Source organism: Coturnix japonica, unplaced genomic scaffold, assembly GCF_054131305.1.
Source record: "Coturnix japonica strain WE unplaced genomic scaffold, WE-NBRP24 Scf042, whole genome shotgun sequence".
Taxonomy (NCBI): domain Eukaryota; kingdom Metazoa; phylum Chordata; class Aves; order Galliformes; family Phasianidae; genus Coturnix; species Coturnix japonica.
In genome coordinates, this window is record NW_028188945.1 from 3,401,537 (window position 1) to 3,425,588 (window position 24,052).

Genomic DNA, 24,052 nt, shown 5'->3' on the forward strand with positions numbered 1-24,052 from the left:
TGCAGCCACCGCCCTCAGGCACCCTGGCCATCCCTTACTCACTTCCTTGGCAATTTGCAGCTCAGGGGTTTGGCAGATGACTTTTTTCCTGGCAGTCCTTAAGGTTCAAAGTCCAGCTGTAATCTCATATCCCAAATATGTCACTTGCTGTTGAGTTATTTGTGCTTTCTGTAAACCAAGAAACTCAGCAAACTCTCGGTCTATTGTACACAGTCCTTTTGTTGCTGTGGCAGCCACGTGCTGCAGTAAAGTTCCACCCTAGGATGGAGGATCCCAGATCTCAGGCTCATGAGCTGACCATCATTCAGCTGTTCTCACAACCCTGGGTAACACTGTCCAGGTTAACTGAGACTCTTCTCCCCATATCAGGGCTTTCCTATTCAAAGGCAAATAACCTTGGGCTTCCTTTGGCCAAACCAGGCAGAAGAGACATCCCTCAAATCCAGAAGGTAAACTCCATCTTTTCGTTCCTTAACTTGGTTAATAAAGTGCATGGATTTGCCACCACTGAGTGTATCCATTCAACTATTCTAGTACTTGCCCTCAAGTCTTGTACCAAACTACAGCACTTGCTATCAAAATTGGAATCCAAACTCCAAAAAGTTACCTATTATTTCTTTTATCCTTCTACAGTCCCATACCCTCAAAGGGCACCGCTTTACCCTGACTAGACAAGCTCTTGCTTTTAACTTCTATTTAGGGCTTCATTTTTGGCCTTGATGCCCACACCACTAAGTGTATCATATTTGAGATTGCTGTAACTCCTGGGGGTACAACATTGTTTTGCCCAGTTTGTGTTAAAGCCAGAGTTACAGTTTTTAATCAGTCAATATTGTTGCACTCTTAGCTCCAGTTTTATTCAATTTCTTGCCAGAGTAACCCGGCAGGTACAAGAATTTCTGTATTCCTGCTTGTTTTCTTAGCTTATGTTTAATTAATCCAAAAAAGGAAACCTTTTCCCGTTGGGCAGTAGCATCTACTACTGTTACAAAACCATCTATGGGTAGTAAGAAGCACCCATATCCACCAGAAAATGAACCTCAATATCCTGCTTTCCTAAATGCAATTTCCCACTGGGTAGGTATGGCCAGCCATACGGACCACAAACCCACACAGAACCGCAAGGTATCGCTGCACAGAAGACTTATTAGGACCCTTAGACAAGGATCTGGGGAAAGTCGTATTCTTACAGCAGCTTCTGGGTAAAGCTCCTTCCCACAGCTCGGTTCCATTGCAAGAGTTCTGTTCAACACAGAATGTCCTCTGGTGCTGTACCGGAGATTGCCTCTTGCTGGGACATACTCGTGGGGGTTAGGAGTAACAGGAACGCCAGGACAGCAAGGGAGGGATGCCTGATGACAAGGGTGTGCGAATGTCCCCACCGAAGGAAGCAAAGAGAGCCGGCAGAAAGCGATGCTTCATTAGCGTAACAAAACACAGCCCCCATTCCTCCCTCCCTCCTCCCCCGCACCCCTTCCCATCGCCATCCCCCGGGGGCAGATGTGCCATGAAAACGAGCTCTGGGCGTGATCGTTGTGGGAATTCCTGCCTTCCTCAGCCCGTGCGGAAGAGGAGAGAGCCTGGCTGGAAGCCATCCGGGCAGCACCGCGGTGGCAGGAGGTGCACCAAGGCCGTCCTGCGGCCAGCTCCGGGCTCAGGGCACTCGGCATCCTCTGCTCTACGCGACTCCGAGGAGCCCGGCTACCTGCACCAGAGCTGGGAGCAGCCTGCTCCGCACCCAAGGTAGGTGCCCTTCGTGGCTCGTGCAGAGGAGCGCACGCTTCCTGCCCCCTGCCAGCAGCACCGGGAGAGGAGCGGGCAGCGGCCCCGGACGGGGCGGAACCCGCACTGCCGTACCCCAGGCGGGACCCTGGTCCCGGCTCCAGCTCCCGCTCAGCGCAGCAGGTTTGCTGGCCCAGACGGGCTGCAACCAGGGCGGCAGTTCATGCAGCCCGAGCTGGGCTCCGAGGGGCACGGGAACGGGCTGGGAGCTGGGACAGTGAGGAAGGGAGCAGAGGAGGTCAGCGTGTTCTGCTGCCCGGTTGGATCTCTGTAACACAGCGCAGCTGGGGCTGCAGTTCTTCCTCTGGGCCACGGGAGACACGAGACGGCCTCGCTCTGCAGCTGTGCACGCGTGGATTGACGGAAGCTTTAAACCCCCCGATGCCTCCTTTGGAGTGTCTTAATGTGAAGCCTCCAAGTGGAAATTTGCACTCGCCCTGCTCCTCCTCCCCGGCAGCCCCCAGCTTCTCTTCGGGGACCCTGCGGGCAACACGTGCCTCTGGCGACCCTTGAAATGGCGTTACCTTTTGTTTGCTGAGCGCTTGCCTGATGGCTCAGCTGGGGTTGTGCAAAGCCCTGGCAAGGCTTTTGTTGAGTCTGTCCCGGCAGCTGCAGATGTCTTGAGCGCACAGCTGCGGGCCCTGAGCACGTTCAGCATCTGCAGCAGCTCCGGCACTGGGCTCTGGAACAGACGATGAGAAGCTGGCAGCCTGTGGGCTGACTGGAGCACGCGTTGAGAACACGGCCGAGCAGCAGCAGGTCAGTAAAGCACAGCCCAGGTGCCTTCTGCAAAGGGCAGGCGCTGCTGAGAGCGTTCCCTGCTAATGAGCGCAGTCTGTGTACTGCAGTTTTATGGCCTTTCATCTGTTATTGCTGGAGTGTTTCCTGGTGTGTTGTGCATTGTCTTTGGCATCACAAAGTGGGATAAGTCCACGATGCCATTATTGTTCTGTTTAGCACTGCTACTATTTGGTAAGTTTCCTTCCTGGTTCGGTTAAATTTCTCAGCACAGCATCGGCTGGTTGTGGTTGTGACCATCACAGGCTGGTCTGGCTGCAATGCTGTCAGATACTCTCTCTTCTCAGGAGATGGAAAAATATTCTCCGTATGGTTGGATGTTTTGTTGATTTATTAATGTGTTTAAGGAAGTCATCCTGTTTAGTTGAGAAGTGTGTATGATCCAGTTGATTCCTCGCCATTTTGCATTTCCTTACGCAAGGAATGTGAGCCCTCATCACTTGTAGGTAACATCAGCAGCAGGTGGTTTTGAGAACTACATCATTTTCCTTAATAAAGTACTTTTCTCAACCCTTTTATGAGGGCTTGGTTGATTTCAGCAAGCCCAAGGCTACTTCCACTCCTGAGAGGATGTACGGACATCTGCCAGAGGATTTTATCCATTTGCCACCAGGTGTTCCCCTTGCTGATCTGTAGAGGCAGTGCTCCAGCAGGCTGCTCTGCTGGCAGCTGCCATCTGCGCTGAGGCTTGCTGTGTTTGTGTGTTGGGGGCTGCATTCACAGTGTTCTTCCATGAACCAGGTGCTTTTCTGCACCTCCTGCTGGATGGTTGGATGGCCATACCATTTTCTAACAGTATTTTTGCAGCTCTTTCCTGGGTAGCCGTCCCATTTAGACGTGCTTGCAGTCAGTCAAAAGATCCCCCAGTCAGCACAGCCTGTCCTTGTTGTATATTCTCAACTTTCTTCACCACTCAGACCTCCAATAAAACTCCCCTTCTGAGGTGACTGGATACACTTGGTTATTTACTGCATAGTGGGTAGGTTTACACGCACAGCTACAGGAGGCCATCCCATTGAGTCACGAGGCTCAGAGTACTTCCCCTTTCTTTCTCATGTCTTCAGACCACAGAGGTAAGGAGCTAGGATGTGGCTGGATCCTCTCCTAGTCCCAAACTTGCTCAAGGGTTTGTGTGGAAGGAATCAAACGGTCCCTCCAAGGCAGAGCCTTATAGAGCACATGAAAGCTCCAAAGTAACCACAGGTGCCTTAGAGAAGATCTGTATTGAGAAGGAGTCTTGATGTCAAGCTGCAAGGGATCTCTGTGCAGGTGTGAGCTGCAGAGAGCCCTGCTTGAAGGCAGGTCCTGTAGTGCAGCCTGCTGGAGGGGCACTTGTGCTGCTCCCTGTTTTGGGATAAGATGGCTGCCTCCATGCCTTGCTTTGTCGTAAGTCCCCGGCTCAGTCTCAGCTGTTGAACTAAGTGTCTGCTACCAGTTGCATCAGCCTCCCAGTTTGAAACAGCTTTGTGGCAGTTTATCTCTCTCAGCTAGGCTGTTTCTTGTGCTGCAGCTTATTGTTCCTCTGTATGCCCAGGCTGTGCCCTGCAGAAGGGCTGATCTGGGACTGGGACTGCTGCATTCCCTCACAGCTCCCCTGCCATTTCTCTTCTCCCTGCAGGCTCCAGTTCAACTTCTGCCTTCCAGCCGTGATCATCCCAGCCTGCAGGAGAGCAGGAAATGGCCGAAGCACATCCAGCTGAGGTAGGGGTTGGGGAAGCAGGCAGGAGAGGCCAAAGGGCCAGGGATGTGAATGCAGGGGAAGAGGGAGGTGCTCTCAGCCAGCGTGTGTGTGCAGGGGACAGGGAAGCAGCTGGGATGGGAGGATCTGTCCTGTGTGAACTGTTTGCCTGGGCCTTGGCTGTTCCCAGCAAGGTGCTTCTTTGCTTGCAGGAGCCCGTGAGCTTTGAGGAGGTGGCCGTGTATTTCAGCAGGGAGGAGTGGGCGCTGCTGGACCCTGCGCAGCGAGCGCTCTACCGGGACGTGATGCTGGAGACGTACCAGTGCGTGGCCTCGCTGGGTGAGAGCTTGTCTGCCTTTCCTCCTCGTTAGGGCACCTTTGGCTGTGCAGAATGAGCCTCTGCAAGCCGGGCCTTGAATAAACACCATGCAGCTACATATTGACTAACACAGCAGTGCCAGCAAGAAAGGAGATACTGAGAAGCATGAGTTTCAGAAGGGATTAGTATGCACGGCACTCTGATCAAAGCTGCAGAGTCAGTGCTGGCAAGCAGGCATCAGCCAGGAGGGAGAAAACCAGCCCTTGTGTTGTGTGTTGCATGGTGCCACCAGCTCCAACTCACAGATGATTCCCTGGTTACTGCTATAGAATTGAGGATTTTCCATGCAATTGCCATCAACATTTTGATGCCTTGACCTCTGGTAGATTGTAAGAAAATAAGTAATCTGTTTTAAAGTTAATTTGAAAGAAAAAATATCCCTTCACAATGTTCTGAGATTCTTTGCTCCAAGGGAAGATGTAGGCACGGTGTCATTCAGACCCAAATGTTGTTTTCTCCATGGGGAGGGACACAGTGGTGCTGATGACCTGTTGAACATATAAAAAAAATATCCCTTCATAATGTTCAGATGTCAAATCATTCTTTGCTCCAACATTCAGGCCCAAGGGGTGGTTTGTCCATGGGGAGGAAGACAGAGTGGATCTGTTGAACAGGCACTGTGCCAGAATGAGGGAAATGCTCTCTTGTTCCCTGTTTCTCTCCCTGAAGCTCCATTTCCAGGCCACAAGCCCGTGGTGATCTCCCTGCTTGAAAGTGGGGAAGACCCCTGGATCCCAGATGTGTGTAGCCCTGCGGCCATGCCAGGAGACCTCATCCCAGGTGAGATGGTGGAGGGAATGGGAATGTTGGGGCTGTAAGAGCCTTCTCTGCCTTTGTTTTATTTTGGGCACCGTGTGCTATTGCTGCATTTTCTCTGTCATCCAGCAGCTGGTGGGATCAAAAATGCAAAGGAGGTTCTGCAGAGAAGTTGTGTAGCAGATAGACAGTGGGGTCACATCTCTGCGGAAGAAATCAGAAGGGATGCCCATGAAGGCCTGCAGCAAGGTCAGGGTGAGCACATCAAGAAGCCCCTGGGAACGCGTCTGGGAATGACATTGAGGAAGCCAGTGGACTTCACCATAGGTCCAAAGCAGCCTGAGGAAACCAGGAGCAAGGATGCGTGCTGGATGAAAAAGCAGAATCCGTGCACTGAGTGTGAGAAAAGCTTTAAAACAGATTCCAGCATCACTAACCACCAGTGCATGCACTCAGCAAAGAGGCATTACGAGTTCTGTGATTCTGCAGAGAGCATGAAAAGGAGAGTCCACCCCAATTTCACAGACACTGGGAGCCTCACTTCCCAGCAGTGTATCCACAGAAGAGAGAGACTGTACAAGTGTGCTGAGTGCGGGAAGAACTTCAAAGATAGTTATAAACTCAAAAGGCACCAACGTGTCCACACAGGAGAGCGACCATATAAGTGCACTGAGTGTGGGAAGAACTTCAAAGATAGTTATAAACTCAAAAGGCACCAACTTGTCCACACAGGAGAGCGACCATATAAGTGCACTGAGTGTGGGAAGAGCTTCAAACCAGTTCCAGACTCACTTGTCACCATCGCGTCCACAGAGGAGAGAGACCATATAAGTGCACTGAGTGTGGGAAGAGCTTCAAAAGCAGTTCCAGACTCACTTGTCACCATCGCGTCCACAGAGGAGAGAGACCATATAAGTGCACTGAGTGTGGGAAGAGCTTCAAAAGCAGTTCCAAACTCACTTGCCACCATCGCGTCCACACAGGAGAGAGACCATATAAGTGCCTTGAGTGTGGGAAGAGCTTCAAAGAAAGTTCCAACCTTACCTACCACCGTCGCATCCACACAGGAGAGAGACCATTTAAGTGCCTTGAGTGTGGGAAGAGCTTCATCAGCAAGTCTGTTTTGAAGTGTCACCAGCGCATCCATACAGGAGAGAAACCCTATACGTGTCCTGAGTGTGGGAAAAGCTTCAGAAGGAGTTCTGAATTGAAGCAGCACCAGAATGTCCACTCGGGAGACAAAGCCTTTAAATGTCCTGAGTGTGGGAAAAGTTTCAGATGGAGTTCTGATTTGAAGCGCCACCAGTGCATCCACAAAGGAGAGAAACCCTCTAAGTGTGGGAAGAGCTTTAAAAGGTGTTCTAAGCTGATGCTGCATCAGAGCATGCACATGGAAAAGAGACCCTTAAAGTGACCTGAGTGTGGTAAGAGCTTCAAAGGGAGTTCAGAATTCAAGATGCCTCAGAGCATCCACACAGGAGAGTTTCACGGTGTTATCTAGATGAATCTATGTCCCTGACAGGTGGCTAGCAGGCCTTTGGGCTCCCCGCCCCCCAAAAATGGGAAGGGAAAAGGGGTAGGGAGATGGGAACTGGCTCAGGGAAACAAACAGAGCAGCAGCAACAATCTAAGGAGGAAGACTTACCTTACTAACTATGATGTCGGGATGCTAGATTACACAATATAATACAGTCTAATTGAAACTGAGGTCCTCTGGGATGTGTAGTTCTTCTCTGTGCTCCACATGATGATATGATGAGAAATACCAATAGAAAAAATATTACCAAACCATGCCATTCTATCTCTTATTCTACATCGCTATAATATGCTTAAAATACATATAAATAAACAAAAATTAAAATGTATGACACACACGGGTCTATTTACATATATATACATAGAATTACTGACTGCACTGCCCCAACATCAAATTCCTTTGTGGTACATATTGAACATGCCCATCTCTCTGCATCACCCACCAAGTGCTCCCAGGTCCCTGGGCAAAAAAAATTTCACCAAGTGGTTTGCCCTTTCCAGAGGCTGGAAGGACCCAAACAGCTTTTCCCAACATGTTCTTTACATGTACTACAGGGATCTTATCTCTCTCTACATTGTGCAGGGGGCTGGATTGGCTAGGACCCTCATGATTGACAGATCTTCTCATACTGACCAACCAAGTGGCTTCTGCCCAATGCTTCTCCCAGTGCTTCAGTGTTCCACCATCTATTGCTTTCAACATAGCTTTCAACAACCCATTGTTCAATTTTACCAGAAGCTGGTCACTGTAGGGGATATGATAAACCCACTGTTTTTATAAGGAAATGTTTGAATTGTGTCTCATTTTCAGATTCATATCTTTCTTGGGTGCCATGTCACGGAAACGTTTGAATTGTGTCTCATTTTCAGATTCATATCTTTCTTGGGTGCCATGTCACCATAGGACTTGCTTCTCAAGATTCAGTGCGGTGTTTCAGGTGGTAGTATGGGTACTGTGTATGTGTCAAGCCACCCAGTGTTTGCTTTCACCATGGTAAGCACATAATACTTGCCATTGTGACTTGCGTAATCCAACTCCATAACCACGAAGCAGTTATAAAGCAGGTATGTTTAATGAGTGATGCGCATACACCCTGGTGCATGGGGGATAGCTTCACCTTACTTGCACACCGTTAGGACAAAATGTGCAACAGATATAGGCTGAACTAATACATAATCAATAGTTTGCAGGAATTTGGATACATATTAATTATATTCATGAGACCGCATTAGCATGCAGTCCCTCCCCCCTTGCGTATGTGTACTGAGTTGTGGGGGTGGTTGTGGGATGAAGGCTCATCATCTTCCTCGCTGTAAACTTTTGACCCTGCGGGAGGGGCACCCCCAAACTCATTCCAGCTTGCTCTGTGGACATCTAATCACCACACTGTTCTGGGGCTCTTCCATCCTTCTCTTCATGGCCTTCATCTCCTTGTTTTCTCAAAATTAGTGTCTGCAATTCCCCCTCTCTGCCCCCCCTTAACATAAACTATCTATCTGTAACTACCCTTTGCCTTAGTGAGGCCCCCTTTCCCTTTCTGTAGCAAAGTGTTCCCTTTTCATCTACTATGCGGTCTTTTTTCACTATTCAATTGTGAGATGGTGGCAAGGTGATATAATCAACCTGCCACTCCTCCCTGTATTTAACCTTCTGCCATTGTCCTTGCCCACAGAGAAGTTTCACCTCTTGGCTTGTTTAATTACGGCACGTGTTTCACAGTCATGAGTAACCTGCGCGATAGTGTCCATAGTTAAGTCCACCCCTCGGTCTCCGGCCCACTTATATGTCACATCTGTTTCCTGGTGGCCCGAGGTCTCATGAGCCCATCGAGCTAGAAATAACTCACCCTTATTCTGCCAGTCCAAGTCAATTTGAGAAACCTCAATTCTGGCAGTTCAATCTGCCTGATGGTTGTTCTGTTGTCCTTCAGTAGCCCGACTCTTGGGCACGTGTGCATCCACATGACACACCTTTACAACCGTACCTTCGGGTTTCAATGTCTTTCCACAGTCCAGCAGCCCAAATAGGTTTACCCCTCCGTTGCAAGTTACTTTTTTCCCACTGCTGTAAGCACCCCCATAAGGCATTTGCCACCATCCATGAGTCAGTATAAGGATAAAGCATTGGCCACCTCTCCCTTTCAGCAACATCTAAGGCCAGCTGGACAGCCTTTACCTCTGCAAACTGACTTGATTCTCCTTTACCTTCAGTAGCCTCTGCAACCTGTTGTGTGGGGCTCCATTTGCGATGCTTCCCTACGATGTGACATGATCCATCAGAGAACAGGGCATATTTCTTTTCATTTTCTGGAAGCTCGTTGTATGGTGGGGCCTCTTTAGCACGTGAATCCCCCCTGTGGCGCAAGTGGTAGAAGTGCCGCTCTGCTACACAGGAGGCTCGAATCCCGGGGGGTTGGACTCAATGATCTCTAAGGTCCCTTCCAACCCGCACGAGACTATGATACTATGATACTATGACACCTCTTCTGCTGCTGATGTTCCAAACTTTTTACCTTCAGGCCAGTCCATGATCACCTCTAGGATCCCTGGAAGGCTGAGGTTCCCCATCTGAGCTCATTGTGTAATCATCACAATCCACTTGCTCCAGGTGGCATCAGTAGCACGATGGGTGGAGGGAACCTCTCCTTTGTACATCCAGTTCAGCACTGACAGTCAAGGTGCCAGAAGGAGCTGTGTTTCAGTACCAACTACTTCGGAAGCAACCTGAATACCCTCATATGCAGCTAAGATCTCCTTCTCAGTTGGAGTGTAGCACTCTTCGGACTCCTTGTATGCTCAACTCCAAAATCCCAGGGGTCAGCCTCAGGTCTCTGCTGAGGCTCTTTGCCACAAACTTCGAGTGGGACCTTTCTCTCCAGCAGCAGTGTAGAGGATGTTCTTTACATCCTGTCCCATCCGTACTGGCCCCAGGGCCATGGCACAGGGTACCTCTTGTTTAATCTGCTCAAAAGCCTTCTGCTGTTCAGGGCCCTATCCAAAACTAATCTTCTTCTGTGTTACCTGATAAAGGTGTAGGGCTGTAGTTTGGAACGTGCATCCTCCAAAAGCCTACTACACCCAGGAAAGACTGTGTCTCATTCTTGCTAGTTGATGTAGACATGGCAGTGAGTTTTTCGATCACATCAGTTGGGATGTGACTATGTCCATCCTGCTACTTTATACCTAGGAACTGAATTTCCTGGGCAGGCCTTTTGCTTTGCTTAATAGCTTGTAAAAGAATCTGGATTATTTGCTCTCCTTTTGTGAAAACGTCCTCTGCTGTATCGCCCCTCACAACAATGTCATTAATGTACTTCAGGTGTTCAGGAGCACCACCCTGTTCCAGTACAGTTTGGACCAACCTATGGCAAATGGTTGGGCTGTGTATCCACCCCTGGGGCAAACGGTTCCAAGTATACTGAATGCCCCTCCAGGTGAAGGCAAACTGTGGCCTACTGATGTATCTGCAAATTAACCTGACTTATCCCAGGACCTTGACTTTCCGGGGGAGAGACACAAACATGGATGCCATGATGTCTTCTCTCATTTTTTCACTGCATCACACTCCTTATATACCATCCTAAATCCTGTGCAGACGCGTACACCCTCTACGCAAAACCCGATGCACGCGAGAGAGCCTCTACACACACCTAACTAAACACCCCACCCACTAACTCTTAATCTGCAGGCCTTACTCAGCTATTCTAGAACACTCCATCTACTCAGAACTACTGTATGCACTCATAAATCCTTGCAAAGACAGCTTAGTACCCCAACAGCCGACATTCTGCAGCCAAAGGAATGGAGAAGAAGGCATTAGCAATGTCAGTGGTGGTATACCATTTGGCTGCTTTTGACTCCAGCTCGTACTGGAGTTCCAACATGTCCCGCTGTCACGGTTTGAACGAAAAATCCACCTGCGTCCGTGACAGGGGGCCGTGGGCCCCAGAGGGTCCCTAGGCCGAAAGGAAAAAGTTAATTAGGAAAAGAAAACAGCGGCAACGATCTAAGGAGGCACACTTATTTACTAAATACTATATCGAAATACCGGATAAAACAATATAATACAGTATAATTGAAAATTGAAAATTGAGCTAACGAATCAAGCAAAATAGGAGAGAGAATGAGTCCCGTAACCGAGAGGCCTACTGTGAATCTAGGCGAACGGCTGAAGGCTCCCACACACTCCCCTGAACGCCAGAACTCGAAAGACGTCAGTCTAGTCTGCGACAGAGTTAATATAGAGTCCACGTCCCGTGACCTATCGTGTTGCTCTCTGGGACATGTAGTCTTCTTCTGTAAGTTGCAGATTCAGTAAAATTATTCATGCTTTATATGATGTTATGATGTGGAATACTGATAGCAAAATTACAAAATTATTAAACCATGACATTCCACCCCTTATTCTACATCATTACATTATGTTTATACATACATACACACTCATACGTATAGTTGTGAGTAATCAGCAACCTTATTTTCTTGACAATTTATATTTATTCCATACAAATCCCTAAGTTGAGAACAAAACTCTATAACCTAACCCACTATTAATTATTAATTTTGAGAAAAATGGCCAAACTGCCAGAAAAAGGAAAACATGTCAGCGGTGGAGGAGAAAGGCAGCACTAGTAGGGCGTCCCCCACATCAAGGTGCACTCATCCTTTCCCAGCCGCCACTGCAGATTTCCTTTTGACTTATACTTCTTTCCATGTGTGCTCTACACATGCATGGCCAGTGCACGATATAGAGTCCAGATGGAAAACTTGCTTACAGAATGCCTAATTAAGCTATATAGAAAAAAGTGTTTCCTTAACATTAATCCACTCTATCTTAAGTCCTGTACCTAATTGGACATTCGTCAAACATTTTCTGAGACTCTACCTATATATCTACAAGAAAATCATTGGCTGCACTCCCCCAACATCAAATTCCCTTGTGGTACACATTGGACATTCCCATTTTTGTCCATCACCCACCACGTGCACCCAGGTCCCTGGGCAAAGACAGTACCCCGGAGAGATTTGCCCTTTCCAGACACTGGAAGGACCCAAACTGTTTTTCCCAACAAACTCTTTATGTGTACTACAGGAACCTTATCTCCCTCCACGGTACGTAGGGAGCTGGATTGGTTAGGACCATTACGATTACTAGATCCTCGAGTGTTGACCAACCAGGTGGCTTCTGCTAAATGGTTCTCCCAATTTTTATACGTTCCGCCACCCATTGCTTTCAACATAGTTTTCAACAACCCATTGAATCGTTCAATCTTACCAGAAGCTGGTGCATGATAGGGAATATGGTAAATCCACTCAATGCCATGATTTTTGGCCCAAGTGGTTACAAGGGAATTTTTAAAATGGGTCCCATTATCTGATTCAATTCTTTCTGGAGTGCCATGCCGCCACAGGATTTGCTTTTCCAACCCTAATATGGTGTTTCGGGCGGTAGCATGGGGTACTGCGTATGTTTCGAGCCACCCAGTGGTTGCTTCCACCATGGTGAGTACATAACGCTTACCATTGCGAGATCGTGGCAAGGTGATATAATCAACCTGCCATGCTTCTCCATATTTATACTTTTGCCATCGCCCTTCCCCCCAAAAAGGTTTCATCCTCTTGGCTTGTTTAATTATGGCGCATGTTTCACAATCATGAATAACCTGAGCAATAGCGTCCATGGTTAAGTCCACCCCTCAGTCTCTGGCCCACTTATATGTTGCATCCCTTCCTTGATGACCTGAAGTCTCATGGGCCCACCGAGCTAGGAATAATTCACCCTTGTTCTGCCAGTCCAAGTCTATTTGAGCCACCTCAATTTTGGCAGCTCGATCAACCTGATGGTTATTTTTATGTTCTTCAGTAGCCTTACTTTTAGGCACATGAGCATCTACATGGCGCACCTTTACAACAATGTTCCTTATTCGGGCAGCAATGTCTTTCCACAGTTCAGCAGCCCAAACAGGTTTACCCTTTCGTTGCCAATTATCATCCTCCCACTGTTGCAACCACCCCCATAAGGCATTTGCCACCATCCATGAATCAGTATAAAGATGAAGCATTGGCCACCTCTCCCGTTCAGCCACATCTAAAGCCAGCTGAACAGCCTTTACCTCTGCGAATTGACTTGATTCTCCTTTACCTTCAGTGGCCTCTGCAACTTGTCGTGTGGGGCTCCATACAGCAGCTTTCCATCTGCGATGCTTCCCTACAATACGACATGATCCGTCTGTGAATAGGGCAAATTTCTTTTCGTTTTCTGGTAGCTCATTGTATGGTGGTGCCTCTTTAGCACGTGATACCTCTTCTGTAGATGGTGTTTCAATTTTTTTACTCTCAGGCCAGTCCATGATCACTTCTAGAATTCCAGGACGGCTGAGTTTTCCCATTCGAGCTCGTTGAGTAATTAATGAAATCCACTTACTCCAAGTGGCATCAGTAGCATGATGGGTGGAGGGAACCTGTCCTTTAAACATCCAGTTTATTACTGGCAAGCGAGGTGCTAGAAGAAGCTGAACCTCTGTCCCAACTACTTCAGAAGCAGCCCGAACCCCCTCATACACGGCTAAGATCTCCTTCTCAGTCGGAGTGTAGCGCTCCTCAGACCCTTTATATGCTCGACTCCAAAATCCTAGGGGTCGGCCTCGGGTCTCTCCTGAGGCTCTTTGCCACAAACTCCAGGTGGGACCTTTCTCTCCAGCAGCAGTGTAGAGGATGTTCTTCACATCCTGTCCCGTCCGTACCGGCCCCAAGGCCACGGCACAGGCTATTTCTTGTTTTATCTGCTCAAAAGCATGCTGCTGCTCAGGACCCCATGAGAAATTATTCTTCTTCCGTGTTACCTGATAGAGGGGGCTCACTATGTGGCTGTAGTTTGGGACATGCATTCTCCAAAAGCCCACTACTCCCAGAAAAGATTGGGTCTCTGTTTAATTTGTGGGCGGAGACATAGCAGTGATTTTGTCAATCACATCTGCTGGGATGTGACGACGTCCATCTTGCCATTTTATACCTAAGAACTGGATTTCCTGGGCAGGCCCCTTCACCTTGCTGCGCTTAATGGCAAAACCAGCTTTCAAAAGAATTTGGATTATATGTTTCCCTTTCTTGGAAACCTCTGCTGCTGTATGGCCCCACACTACAATGTCATCAATATACTGCAAGTGTTCAGGAGCATTACCCTGTTCCAAAACAGCTTGGATCAATCCATGGCAAATTGTTGGGCTGTGCTTCCACCCCTGGGGTAAACGGTTCCAGGTATACTGAATACCTCTCCAGGTAAAAGCAAACTGTGGCCTACATTTTGCAGCCAATGGGATGGAAAAGAAGGCATTAGCAATATCAAAGGTGGCATACCACCTAGCTTCTTTTGACTCCAATTCATACTGGAGTTCTAGCATGTCTGGTACAGCAGCACTTAATGGAGGTGTGACTTCATTCAGGCCACGGTAATCTACCGTCAGCCTCCATTCCCCACTGGTTTTACGCACTGGCCATATGGGGCTGTTAAAAGGCGAGTGCGTTTTGCTAATCACTCCCTGATTTTCTAATTGGCGAATTAACTTATGAATGGGGAGCAATGAGTCCCTATTGGTGCGGTACTGCCTTCTGTGAACCACTTTGGTGGCAATTGGTACCTCTTGGTCTTTTACCTGGAGCAACCCCACAGCAGAAGGATCATCTGACAGACCAGGTAAAGTTGACAGCTGCTTAATACCATTTGTGTTTACAGCGGCTATCCCAAAGGCCCATCGATACCCCTTGGGATCCTTAAAATATCCCATCCTATGGTAATCGATTCCCAATATACATGGAGCCTCTGGACCAGTCACAATAGGGTGTCTCTGCCAGTTTTTACCAGTGAGGCTTATTTCGGCCTCCAACATAGTCAATTCTTGGGAACCCCCAGTCACTCCATGTATATATATTGGTTGTGTCCCTTGGTGACTTGAGGGCATTAGGGTGCATTGTGCACCAGTGTCCACCAAGGCTTTATATTTCTGTGGTTGAGATGTGCCAGGCCACTTAATCCACACAGTCCAGTATACTCTGTTGTCCCTTTCCCCCCCCTGGCGGGGGGAAGGGCCCCTCTATTGTTTACCTCGTTGACTTGCAGCAACTGGAACTCTCCCCTTTTTTGAAGAGTTCACCTTACTGGTTGTTTTGCATTGTAATTCTTTCACTTGTGCCTGAAGTGCAGAAGTGGATGAATTACATCACTTCTTCATGTCCTCCCCATGACAACAGAGGAAATACAACAAGGCAAGACGTGTAGTCTTATCATTGTCATTTGCTTGAATACGAGGACGTCTCTTTTTTATGGTTGAGATTTTTGATGATACAAGTCGAGAGGAACTCACGTTGTTTAGCTCTCTCAATAGGTGATCGTGGAAATCCTGGTCTCCATCATCTGGTACCACCATGGATTCATCTACATCAGGCACGTTAGCCAATTTGTCAATAATATCACTTTGTGTTCCCTCCATCTTGTTTAATCTTTCCACAATTTTGACAATGGCTGAAGTATACAGATTAACTTCTGTAGCGCTTATAAATAATTCAAGTTCCTGAAGTCTGCTAATTAGTTCATTCCCAAGGTGTTTCCTTTCCCCTTTGCCATATACTAATGCAAGTGCACTGACATGCTTTTCTGGAGCTGCCTTTGTAAAGTCACGCCACATTTGTCGTGGAACACAGACTGTTTCAGGATCATGTAATTGGTTTGGATCGTTATGATTGAAGTTGGGGCTGTATAGCATTTCCACCAGAGCACTTTCTCTCAAAAATTGGATACCTTTCTCTATATAAGTGCATATATATAAGTGCATTTCTTTTTCTCAGGCTCCAAGTCCCGTTTAAAGGGGAATCTATCTCTTACCACTATCAACATCTGCTTCCAGAGGGTGTAGGACTGATTTTGGCATGTGCCAATACCTCTGTCCACACGTGAATCCCTGGAAATGCTACCCAGTTGGCGAGCTTCACTGCCATCGAGCCATGCACTGTTGGCACCATTGTCCCAGCAGCAAAGTAACCAAGTGACCATATGTTCTTTTGGCTTAGATCTCGAATTTCACTCAGTTTAAAAGATCGATCAATAATGGTCCTAATACTTTGCTTGCCTTTTGCTCTATCAAGAGTCCCAGGTGTTGATGGTGGCAACTGTGTTGATGAGGCTGCCCCATCTAGAAGTTTGGACTTGAGAAATTCTCGTAAAGAAAATCTAGCTTTTGGCTCCTCTTCTTCTTCTGACTCTGTCTCTTCTATTGTTTCCTCCAGGTAACCCTCCTTTTTTTTCCCTCTCTCCTAACTTCCTCTGCTCTTCCAACTTCCTCTGCTCATCTAACTTCTTCTTATGCTCCTCTAACATCCTCTGCTCCTCCAACTTCCTCTGGTCTTCTGACTCCCCCTGCCCTTCTGACTCCCCCTGCTCTCCTGAGTCCCCCTGCTCTCCTAACTTCCTCCGCTCTTCTAACTCCTTCTGCATTTTCTCTAACCGAGTTGAAACTCGTTTTGTCTTTCGCCCTCTTACAGGGGCAACCAACATTATATCTGGTGACCCCGATGGTTGGTCCAATTGGACTACACGTGCCCCCGGTGGCTGGTCAGATTGGACTACATGTGCCCCTGGTGGCTGGTCAAATTGGACTACACGCGCCCCCAGTGGCTGGTCAAACTGGACTACATGTTCCCCCCGTGGCTGGTCAAATTGTACTACATGTGCCCCTGGTAGTTGGTTAAATACATTCAGTTCACCCCCGAGGGCACATAGCTGGTTTCGGAGAGTGTTCCGCTCGAACTGGGTGGCACTGAACTCAGTCTGGAGGTTGTTGTACTTCCACTGGAGGGTGTTGCGCTCGGATCGGAGGGTTTTACACTCGATCTGGAGGGTGTTATTCTTAGACTGGAGGACGTTATGCTCAGTCTGGAGAGTGTTGTGCTTATTCCGGAGGGCACTGTGCTCTGACTGGAGAGTGTCATACTTGAACTGGAAGGTGTCACTCTTGGATCGGAAGGCATTGTGCTTGGGCTGGAGGGTGTAGCGCTCAAACTGGAGGGCATCGTACTTGGACTGGAGAGTGTTGTACCCAGACCGGAGGGCGTTATGCTCGGACCGGAGGGCGTTATACTCAGTCCGGAGAGTGTTGTGCACAGTCCGGAGGGCACTGTGCTCAGTCTGGAGAGTGTTGTGCTCGGACTGGAGAGTGTTGTGCTCGGACCGGAGGGCGCTGTGCTCGGACTGAAGAGTGTTGTGCTCGAACTGAAGACTGTTGTGCTCGGACCGGAGGGCATTATGCTCGGACTGAAGAGTGCTGTGCTCGGACTGGAGGGTGTCGCACTTGGGTTGGAAGGCATCGTGATTGGGCTGAAGGGTGAGAGGAGTGAAAGGAACGCCAGGACAGCAAGGGAGGGATGCCTGACCACAAGGGTGTGCGAATGTCCCCACCGAAGGAAGCAAAGAGAGCCGGCAGAAAGCGATGCTTCATTAGCGTAACAAAACACAGCCCCCATTCCTCCCTCCCTCAAACCGTTCTCCCCTACACCCCTTCCATCGCCCTTCCTCCGAGGGCAGATGTGCCATGAGAACGAGCTCCGGGCGTGCTCGCTGTGGGAATTCCTGCCTTCCTGAGCCTGTGCGGAAGAGGCGAGAGCCTGTCTGGAAGCCATCCGGGCAGCACCGCGGTGGCAGGAGGTGCACCAAGGCCGTCCTGCGGCCAGCTCCGGGCTCAGGGCACTCGGCATCCTCTGCTCTACGCGACTCCGAGGAGCCTGGCTACCTGCACCAGAGCTGGGAGCAGCCTGCTCCGCACCCAAGGTAGGTGCCCTTCGTGGCTCGTGCAGAGGAGCGCACGCTTCCTGCCCCCTGCCAGCAGCACCGGGAGAGGAGCGGGCAGCGGCCCCGGACGGGGCGGAACCCGCACTGCCGTACCCCAGGCGGGACCCTGGTCCCGGCTCCAGCTCCCACTCAGCGCAGCAGGTTTGCTGGCCCAGACGGGCTGCAACCAGGGCAGCAGTTTATGCAGCCCGGGCTGGGCTCCGAGGGGCACGGGAACGGGCTGGGAGCTGGGACAGTGAGGAAGGGAGCAGAGGAGGTCAGCGTGCTCTGCTGCCCGGTTGGATCTCTGTAACACAGAGCAACTGGGACTGCAGTTCTTCCTCTGGGCTACAGGAGACACGAGACGGCCTCGCTCTGCAGCTGTGCACGAGTGGATTGATGGAAGCTTTAAACTCCCCGGTGCCTCCTTTGGAGTGTCTTAATGTGAAGCCTCCAAGAGGGAATTTCCACTCCCCCTGCTTCTCCTCCCCGGCAGTTCCCAGCTTCCCTTCGGGGACCCTGCGGGCAACACGTGCCTCTGGCGACCCTTGAAATGGCGTTACCTTTTGTTTGCTGAGCGCTTGCCTGATGGCTCAGCTGGGGTTGTGCAAAGCCCTGGCAAGGCTTTTGTTGAGTCTGTCCCGGCAGCTGCAGATGCCTTGAGCGCACAGCTGCGGGCCCTGAGCACGTTCAGCATCTGCAGCAGCTCCGGCCCTGGGCTCTGAAACAGACGATGAGAAGCTGGCAGCCTGTGGGCTGACTGGAGCACGCGTTGAGAACACGGCCGGGCAGCAGCAGGTCAGTAAAGCACAGCCCAGGCTGCCTTCTGCAAAGGGCACGCGCTGCTGAGAGCGTCCCCTGGCAGTGAGCGCAGTCTGCGTGCTCAGCTGAAGAGAGAGGGAGGAATGTATTCATTGATGTAATGCAGGTATCATGGAGTGCTCTAACAAGGGCTCAACAAGGCTGTTGTAACCACGTGGTTGTTTATTGCCTTAATTGTTCTGTTTTGAGCTGCTACTATTTGATAAGTTGCCTTCCTGGTTGAGTTAAAATTCCCAGCACAGCATTGTCTGGTGGTGGTTGTGACCGTCACAGGCTGGTTTGACTGCAGTGCTGTCAGATACTCTCTCTTTTCAGGAGATTTTTGGATGTTTTATTGATTTGTTTCTGTGTTTAAGTAAGCCATCCTGTTTATTTGAGAAGTGTGTAAAATCCAGTTGACTCCTCGCCATTTTGCACTTCCTTACACAAGGAATGTGAGCCCTCATCACTTTTAGGTAACATCAGCAGTAGGTGGTTTTGAGAACTACATCATTTTCCTTCACAAAGTACTTTTCCCAACCCTTTTATGAGGGCTTGGTTGATTTCAGCAAGCCCAAGGCTACTTCCACTCCTGAGAGGATGTACAGACATCTGCCAGAGGATTTAATCTATTTGCCACCAGGTGTTCCCCTCACGGATCTGTAGAGGCAGTGCTCTAGCAGGCTGCTCTGCTGGCAGCTGCCATCTGCGCTGAGGCTCGCTGTGTTTGTGTGTTGGGGACTGCATTCACAGTGTTCTTCCATGAACCAGGTGCTTTTCTGCACCTCCTGCTGGATGGTTGGATGGCCATACCATTTTCTAACAGTATTTTTGCAGCACTTTCCTGGGTAGCCATCCCATTTAGACGTGCTTGCAGTCAGTCAAAAGATCCCCAGTCAGCACAGCCTGTCCTTGTTGTATGTCCTCAACTTTCTTCTCCACTCAGACCTCCAATAAAACTCCCCTTCTGAGGTGACTGGATACACTTGGTTATTTACTGCATAGAGGGTAGGGTTACACGCACAGCTACAGGAGGCCATCCCATTGAGTCACGAGGCTCAGAGTACTTCCCCTTTCTTTCTCATGTCTTCAGACCACAGAGGTAAGGAGCTAGGATGTGGCTGGATCCTCTCCAAGTCCCAAACTTGCTCAAGGCTTTGTGTGGAAGGAATCAAACGGTCCCTCTAAGGCAGAGCCTTATAGAGCACATGAAAGCTCCTAAGTAACCACGGCTGTCTTAGAGAAGATCTGTACTGAGGAGGAGTCTTGATGTCAAGCTGCAAGGGATCTCTGTGCAGGTGTGAGCTGCAGAGAGCCCTGCTTGAAGGCAGGTCCTGTAGTGCAGCCTGCTGCTGTGCAGCAGAGCTGGAGGGGCACTTGTGCTGCTCCCTGTTTTGTGATAAGATGGCTGCCTCCATGCCTTGCTTTGTCTTAAGTCCCCAGCTCAGTCTCAGCTGTTGAACTAAGTGTCTGCTACCAGTTGCATCAGCCTCCCAGTATGAAACAGCTTTGTGGCAGTTTATCTCTCTCAGCTAGGCTGTTTCCTGTGCTGCAGCACATTGTCTTCCTCTGTAAGCCGAGGCTGTGCCCTGCAGAAGGGCTGATCTGGGACTGGGACTGCTGCATTCTCTCACAGCTCCCCTGCCATTTCTCTTCTCCCTGCAGGCTCCAGTTCAACTTCTGCCTTCCAGCCGTGATCATCCCAGCCTGCAGGAGAGCAGGAAATGGCCGCAGCACATCCAGCTGAGGTAGGGGTTGGGGAAGCAGGCAGGAGAGGCCAAAGGGCCAGGGATGTGAATGCAGGGGAAGAGGGAGATGCCCTCACGCAGCATGTGTGTGCTGGGGACAGAGAAGCGGCTGGGATGGGAGGTTCTGTCCTGTGTGAGCTGTTTGTCTGGGCCTTGGCTGTTCTCAGCAAGGTGCTTCTTTGCTTGCAGGAGCCCGTGAGCTTTGAGGAGGTGGCCGTGTATTTCAGCAGGGAGGAGTGGGCGCTGCTGGACCCTGCGCAGCGAGCGCTCTACCGGGACGTGATGCTGGAGACGTACCAGTGCGTGGCCTCGCTGGGTGAGAGCTTGTCTGCCTTTCCTCCTTGTTAGGGCACCTTTGGCTGTGCAGAATGAGCCTCTGCAAGCTGGGCCTTGAATAATTGTCATGCAGCTACATATTGACTAACACAGCAGTGCCAGCAAGAAAGGAGATACTGAGAAGCATGAGTTTCAGAAGGGAATAGTATGCACGGCACTGTGATCAAAGCTGCAGAGTCAGTGCTGGCAAGCAGGCATCAGCCAGGAGGGAGAAAACCAGCCCTTGTGTTGTGTGTTGCATGGTGCCACCAGCTCCAGCTCACAGATGACTCCCTGAATACTGCTATGAAATTGAGGATTTTCCATGCAATTGCCGTCAACATTTTGATGCCTTGACCACTGGTAGATTGTAAGAAAATAAGTAATCTGTTTTAAAGTTAATTTGAAAGAAAAAATATCCCTTCACAATGTTCAGAGATGTCAAAGCATTCTTTGCTCCAAGGGAAGCTGTAGGCACGGTGTCATTCAGACCCAAATGTTGTTTTCTCCATGGGGAGGGACACAGTGGTGCTGATGACCTGTTGAACATATAAAAAAAATATCCCTTCATAATGTTCAGATGTCATATCATTCTTTGCTCCAACATTCAGGCCCAAGGGGTGGTTTGTCCATGGGGAGGGAGACAGAGTGGAGCTGTTGAACAGGCACTGTGCCAGAATGAGGGAAATGCTCTCTTGTTCCCTGTTTCTCTCCCTGAAGCTCCATTTCCAGCCCCCAAGCCCGTGGTGATCTCCCTGCTTGAAAGTGGGGAAGACCCCTGGATCCCAGATGTGTGTAGCCCTGAGGCCATGCCAGGAGACCTCATCCCAGGTGAGATGGTGGAGGGAAGGGGAATGTTGGGGCTGTAAGAGCCTTCTCTGCCTTTGTTTTATTTTGGGCACCGTGTGCTATTGCTGCATTTTCTCTGTCATCCAGCAGCTGATGGGATCAAAAATGCAAAGGAGGTTCTGCAGAGAAGTTGTGTAGCAGATAGACAGTGGGGTCACATCTCTGCGGAAGAAATCAGAAGGGATGCCCATGAAGGCCTGCAGCAAGGTCCAGGTGAGCACATCAAGAAGCCCCTGGGAAAGCGTCTGGGAATGACATTGAGGAACCCAGTGGACTTCACCATAGGTCCAAAGCAGCCTGAGGAAACCAGGAGCAAGGATGCGTGCTGGATGAAAAAGCAGAATCCGTGCACTGAGTGTGAGAAAAGCTTTAAAACAGATTCCAGCATCACTAACCACCAGTGCATGCACTCAGCAAAGAGGCATTACGAGTTCTGTGATTCTGCAGAGAGCATGAAAAGGAGAGTCCACCCCACTGGCCATCAGTGCATGTACACAGGAGAGAGAGCCTCCGAGTGCTCTGATTGTGGAAAGAGTTTCACGGACACTGGGAGCCTCACTTCCCAGCAGTGTATCCACAGAAGAGAGAGAATGTACAAGTGCCCTGAGTGTGGGAAGAGCTTTAAATGTAGTTCTAAACTCAAAAGACACCAACGTGTCCACACAGGAGAGCGACCATATATATGCCTTGAGTGTGGGAAGAGCTTCAAAAACAGTTCCAGCCTCATCTACCACTATCGCGTCCACACAGGAGAGAGACCATTTAAGTGTACTGAGTGTGGGAAGAGCTTTAGAAGCAGCTATGAATTGAAGATGCACCTGCGCATCCACACAGCAGAGAAACCATATAAGTGTTCTATGTGCGGGAAGAGCTTCAAAAGCAGTTCCAAGTTCTCCCAACACCATCGCATCCACACAGGAGAGAGACCATTTAAGTGCACTGAGTGTGGTAAGAGCTTCAGGAGCAGCTCTGAATTGAAGCTCCACCTGCGCACCCACACAGGAGTGAGACTATATAAGTGCTTTGAGTGTGGGAAGAGCTTCAAAATCAGTTCTGTTTTGAAGTGCCATCAACGCATCCACACAGGACTGAAACCCTTTCAGTGTCCTGAATGCAGGAAAAGCTTCAAAAGCAGTTCTGTATTGAAATTGCACCAGAATGTCCACTCAGGAGACAAACCATTTAAATGCCCTGAGTGTGGGAAAGGCTTCAAATGGAGTTCCAGCTTCTCTTCCCATCAGCGCGTCCACATGGGAGAGAGACCCTTTATATGTCCTAAGTGTGGGAAGAGTTTCAAAGGGAGTTATGATTTGAAGCGCCACCAGCGCATCCACACAGGAGTGAAACTGTCTAAGTGCACTGAGTGTGGGAAGAGCTTCGCCAGCAGTTCTTTTTTGAAGTGCCACCAGCGCATCCATACGGGAGAGAAACCCTATACGTGCCCTGAGTGTGGGAAGAGCTTCAAAAGCAATTCTGAACTGAAGTGCCACCAGCGCATCCATACAGGAGTAAAACCCTTTCAGTGCACTGAGTGTGGGAAGGCCTTCATAAGCAGTTCTAAATTGAAACTGCACCAGAATGTCCACTCGGGAGACAAACCCTTTAAATGTATTGAGTGTGGGAAAAGCTTCAAATGGAGTTCCAGCTTCTCTTCCCATCAGTTTATCCACATGGGAGAGAGACCATTTAAATGTACTGAGTGTGGGAAGAGCTTCAAAAGGAGTTCTGATTTGAAGCGCCACCAGCACATCCACACAAAAGAAATACCCTGAAAGTGTCCTGAGTGTGGTAAGAGCTTCAAAGGGAGTTCTGAACTGATGCTGCATCAGAGCATCCACACAGGAGTGTGTCATTATGTTATCTAGATCAATCTATGTCCGTGACTGGGGTTAGCAGGCCTATGGGCTCCCCGCCCCCCATTAATGGGAAGGAAAAAGGGGTAGGGAGACGGGAGCTGGGCTCAGGGAAACAAACAGAGCAGCAGCAACAATCTAAGGTGGAGACTTACCTTACTAACTATGATGTTGGGATGTAAGATTACACAATATAATACAGTCTTATTGAAACTGAGGTCCTCTGGGATGTGTAGTTCTTCTCTGTGCTCCACATGATGTTCTGATGTGGAATACCAATAGCAAAAAAATTACCAAACCATGACATTCCACCCCTTAATCTACATCATTACATCATGCTTAAAGTACATACATATATACAAATAAAAATTAAAATGCATTACACACACAGGTCTACATACAAATATATACAAAGAATTACTGACTGCACTCCCCCAGCATCAGATTCCCTTGTGGTACACATTGAACATCCCATACTATGTATACATATATGTAGTATTGACCAACCAAGTGGCTTCTGCCCAATGTTTTTCCCAGTGCTTCAGTGTTCCACCGTCCATTGTTTTCAACATAGCTTTCAACAACCCATTGTATCAATAAATTTACCAGAAGCTGGTTATGGCATAGGATATGGTAAACCCACTGTATCTATAAGGAAATGTTTGAAATGTGTCCCATTATCAGACTCAATTCCTCTTGGGGTGCCAGGTTGCCACAGGACTTGCTTCTCTAGACTCAGTA

At 49.1% G+C, this 24,052-nt stretch overlaps 1 protein-coding gene and 1 pseudogene across 1 annotated transcript; both read left to right on the plus strand.

The window, feature by feature from the left end:
* Positions 1–4,299: 4,299 nt before the first annotated feature.
* On the plus strand, positions 4,300–23,528 carry LOC146752748 (uncharacterized; annotated as a pseudogene).
* LOC146752749 (zinc finger protein 621-like) lies at positions 20,139–21,502 on the plus strand. Its single transcript, XM_085531484.1, has 3 exons — positions 20,139–20,294; positions 20,484–20,610; positions 21,330–21,502. The coding sequence occupies exons 1-3, from the start codon at positions 20,271–20,273 to the stop codon at positions 21,476–21,478; spliced, it is 300 nt and encodes a 99-aa protein (XP_085387610.1). The 5' UTR covers positions 20,139–20,270; the 3' UTR covers positions 21,479–21,502.
* Positions 23,529–24,052: the final 524 nt, after the last annotated feature.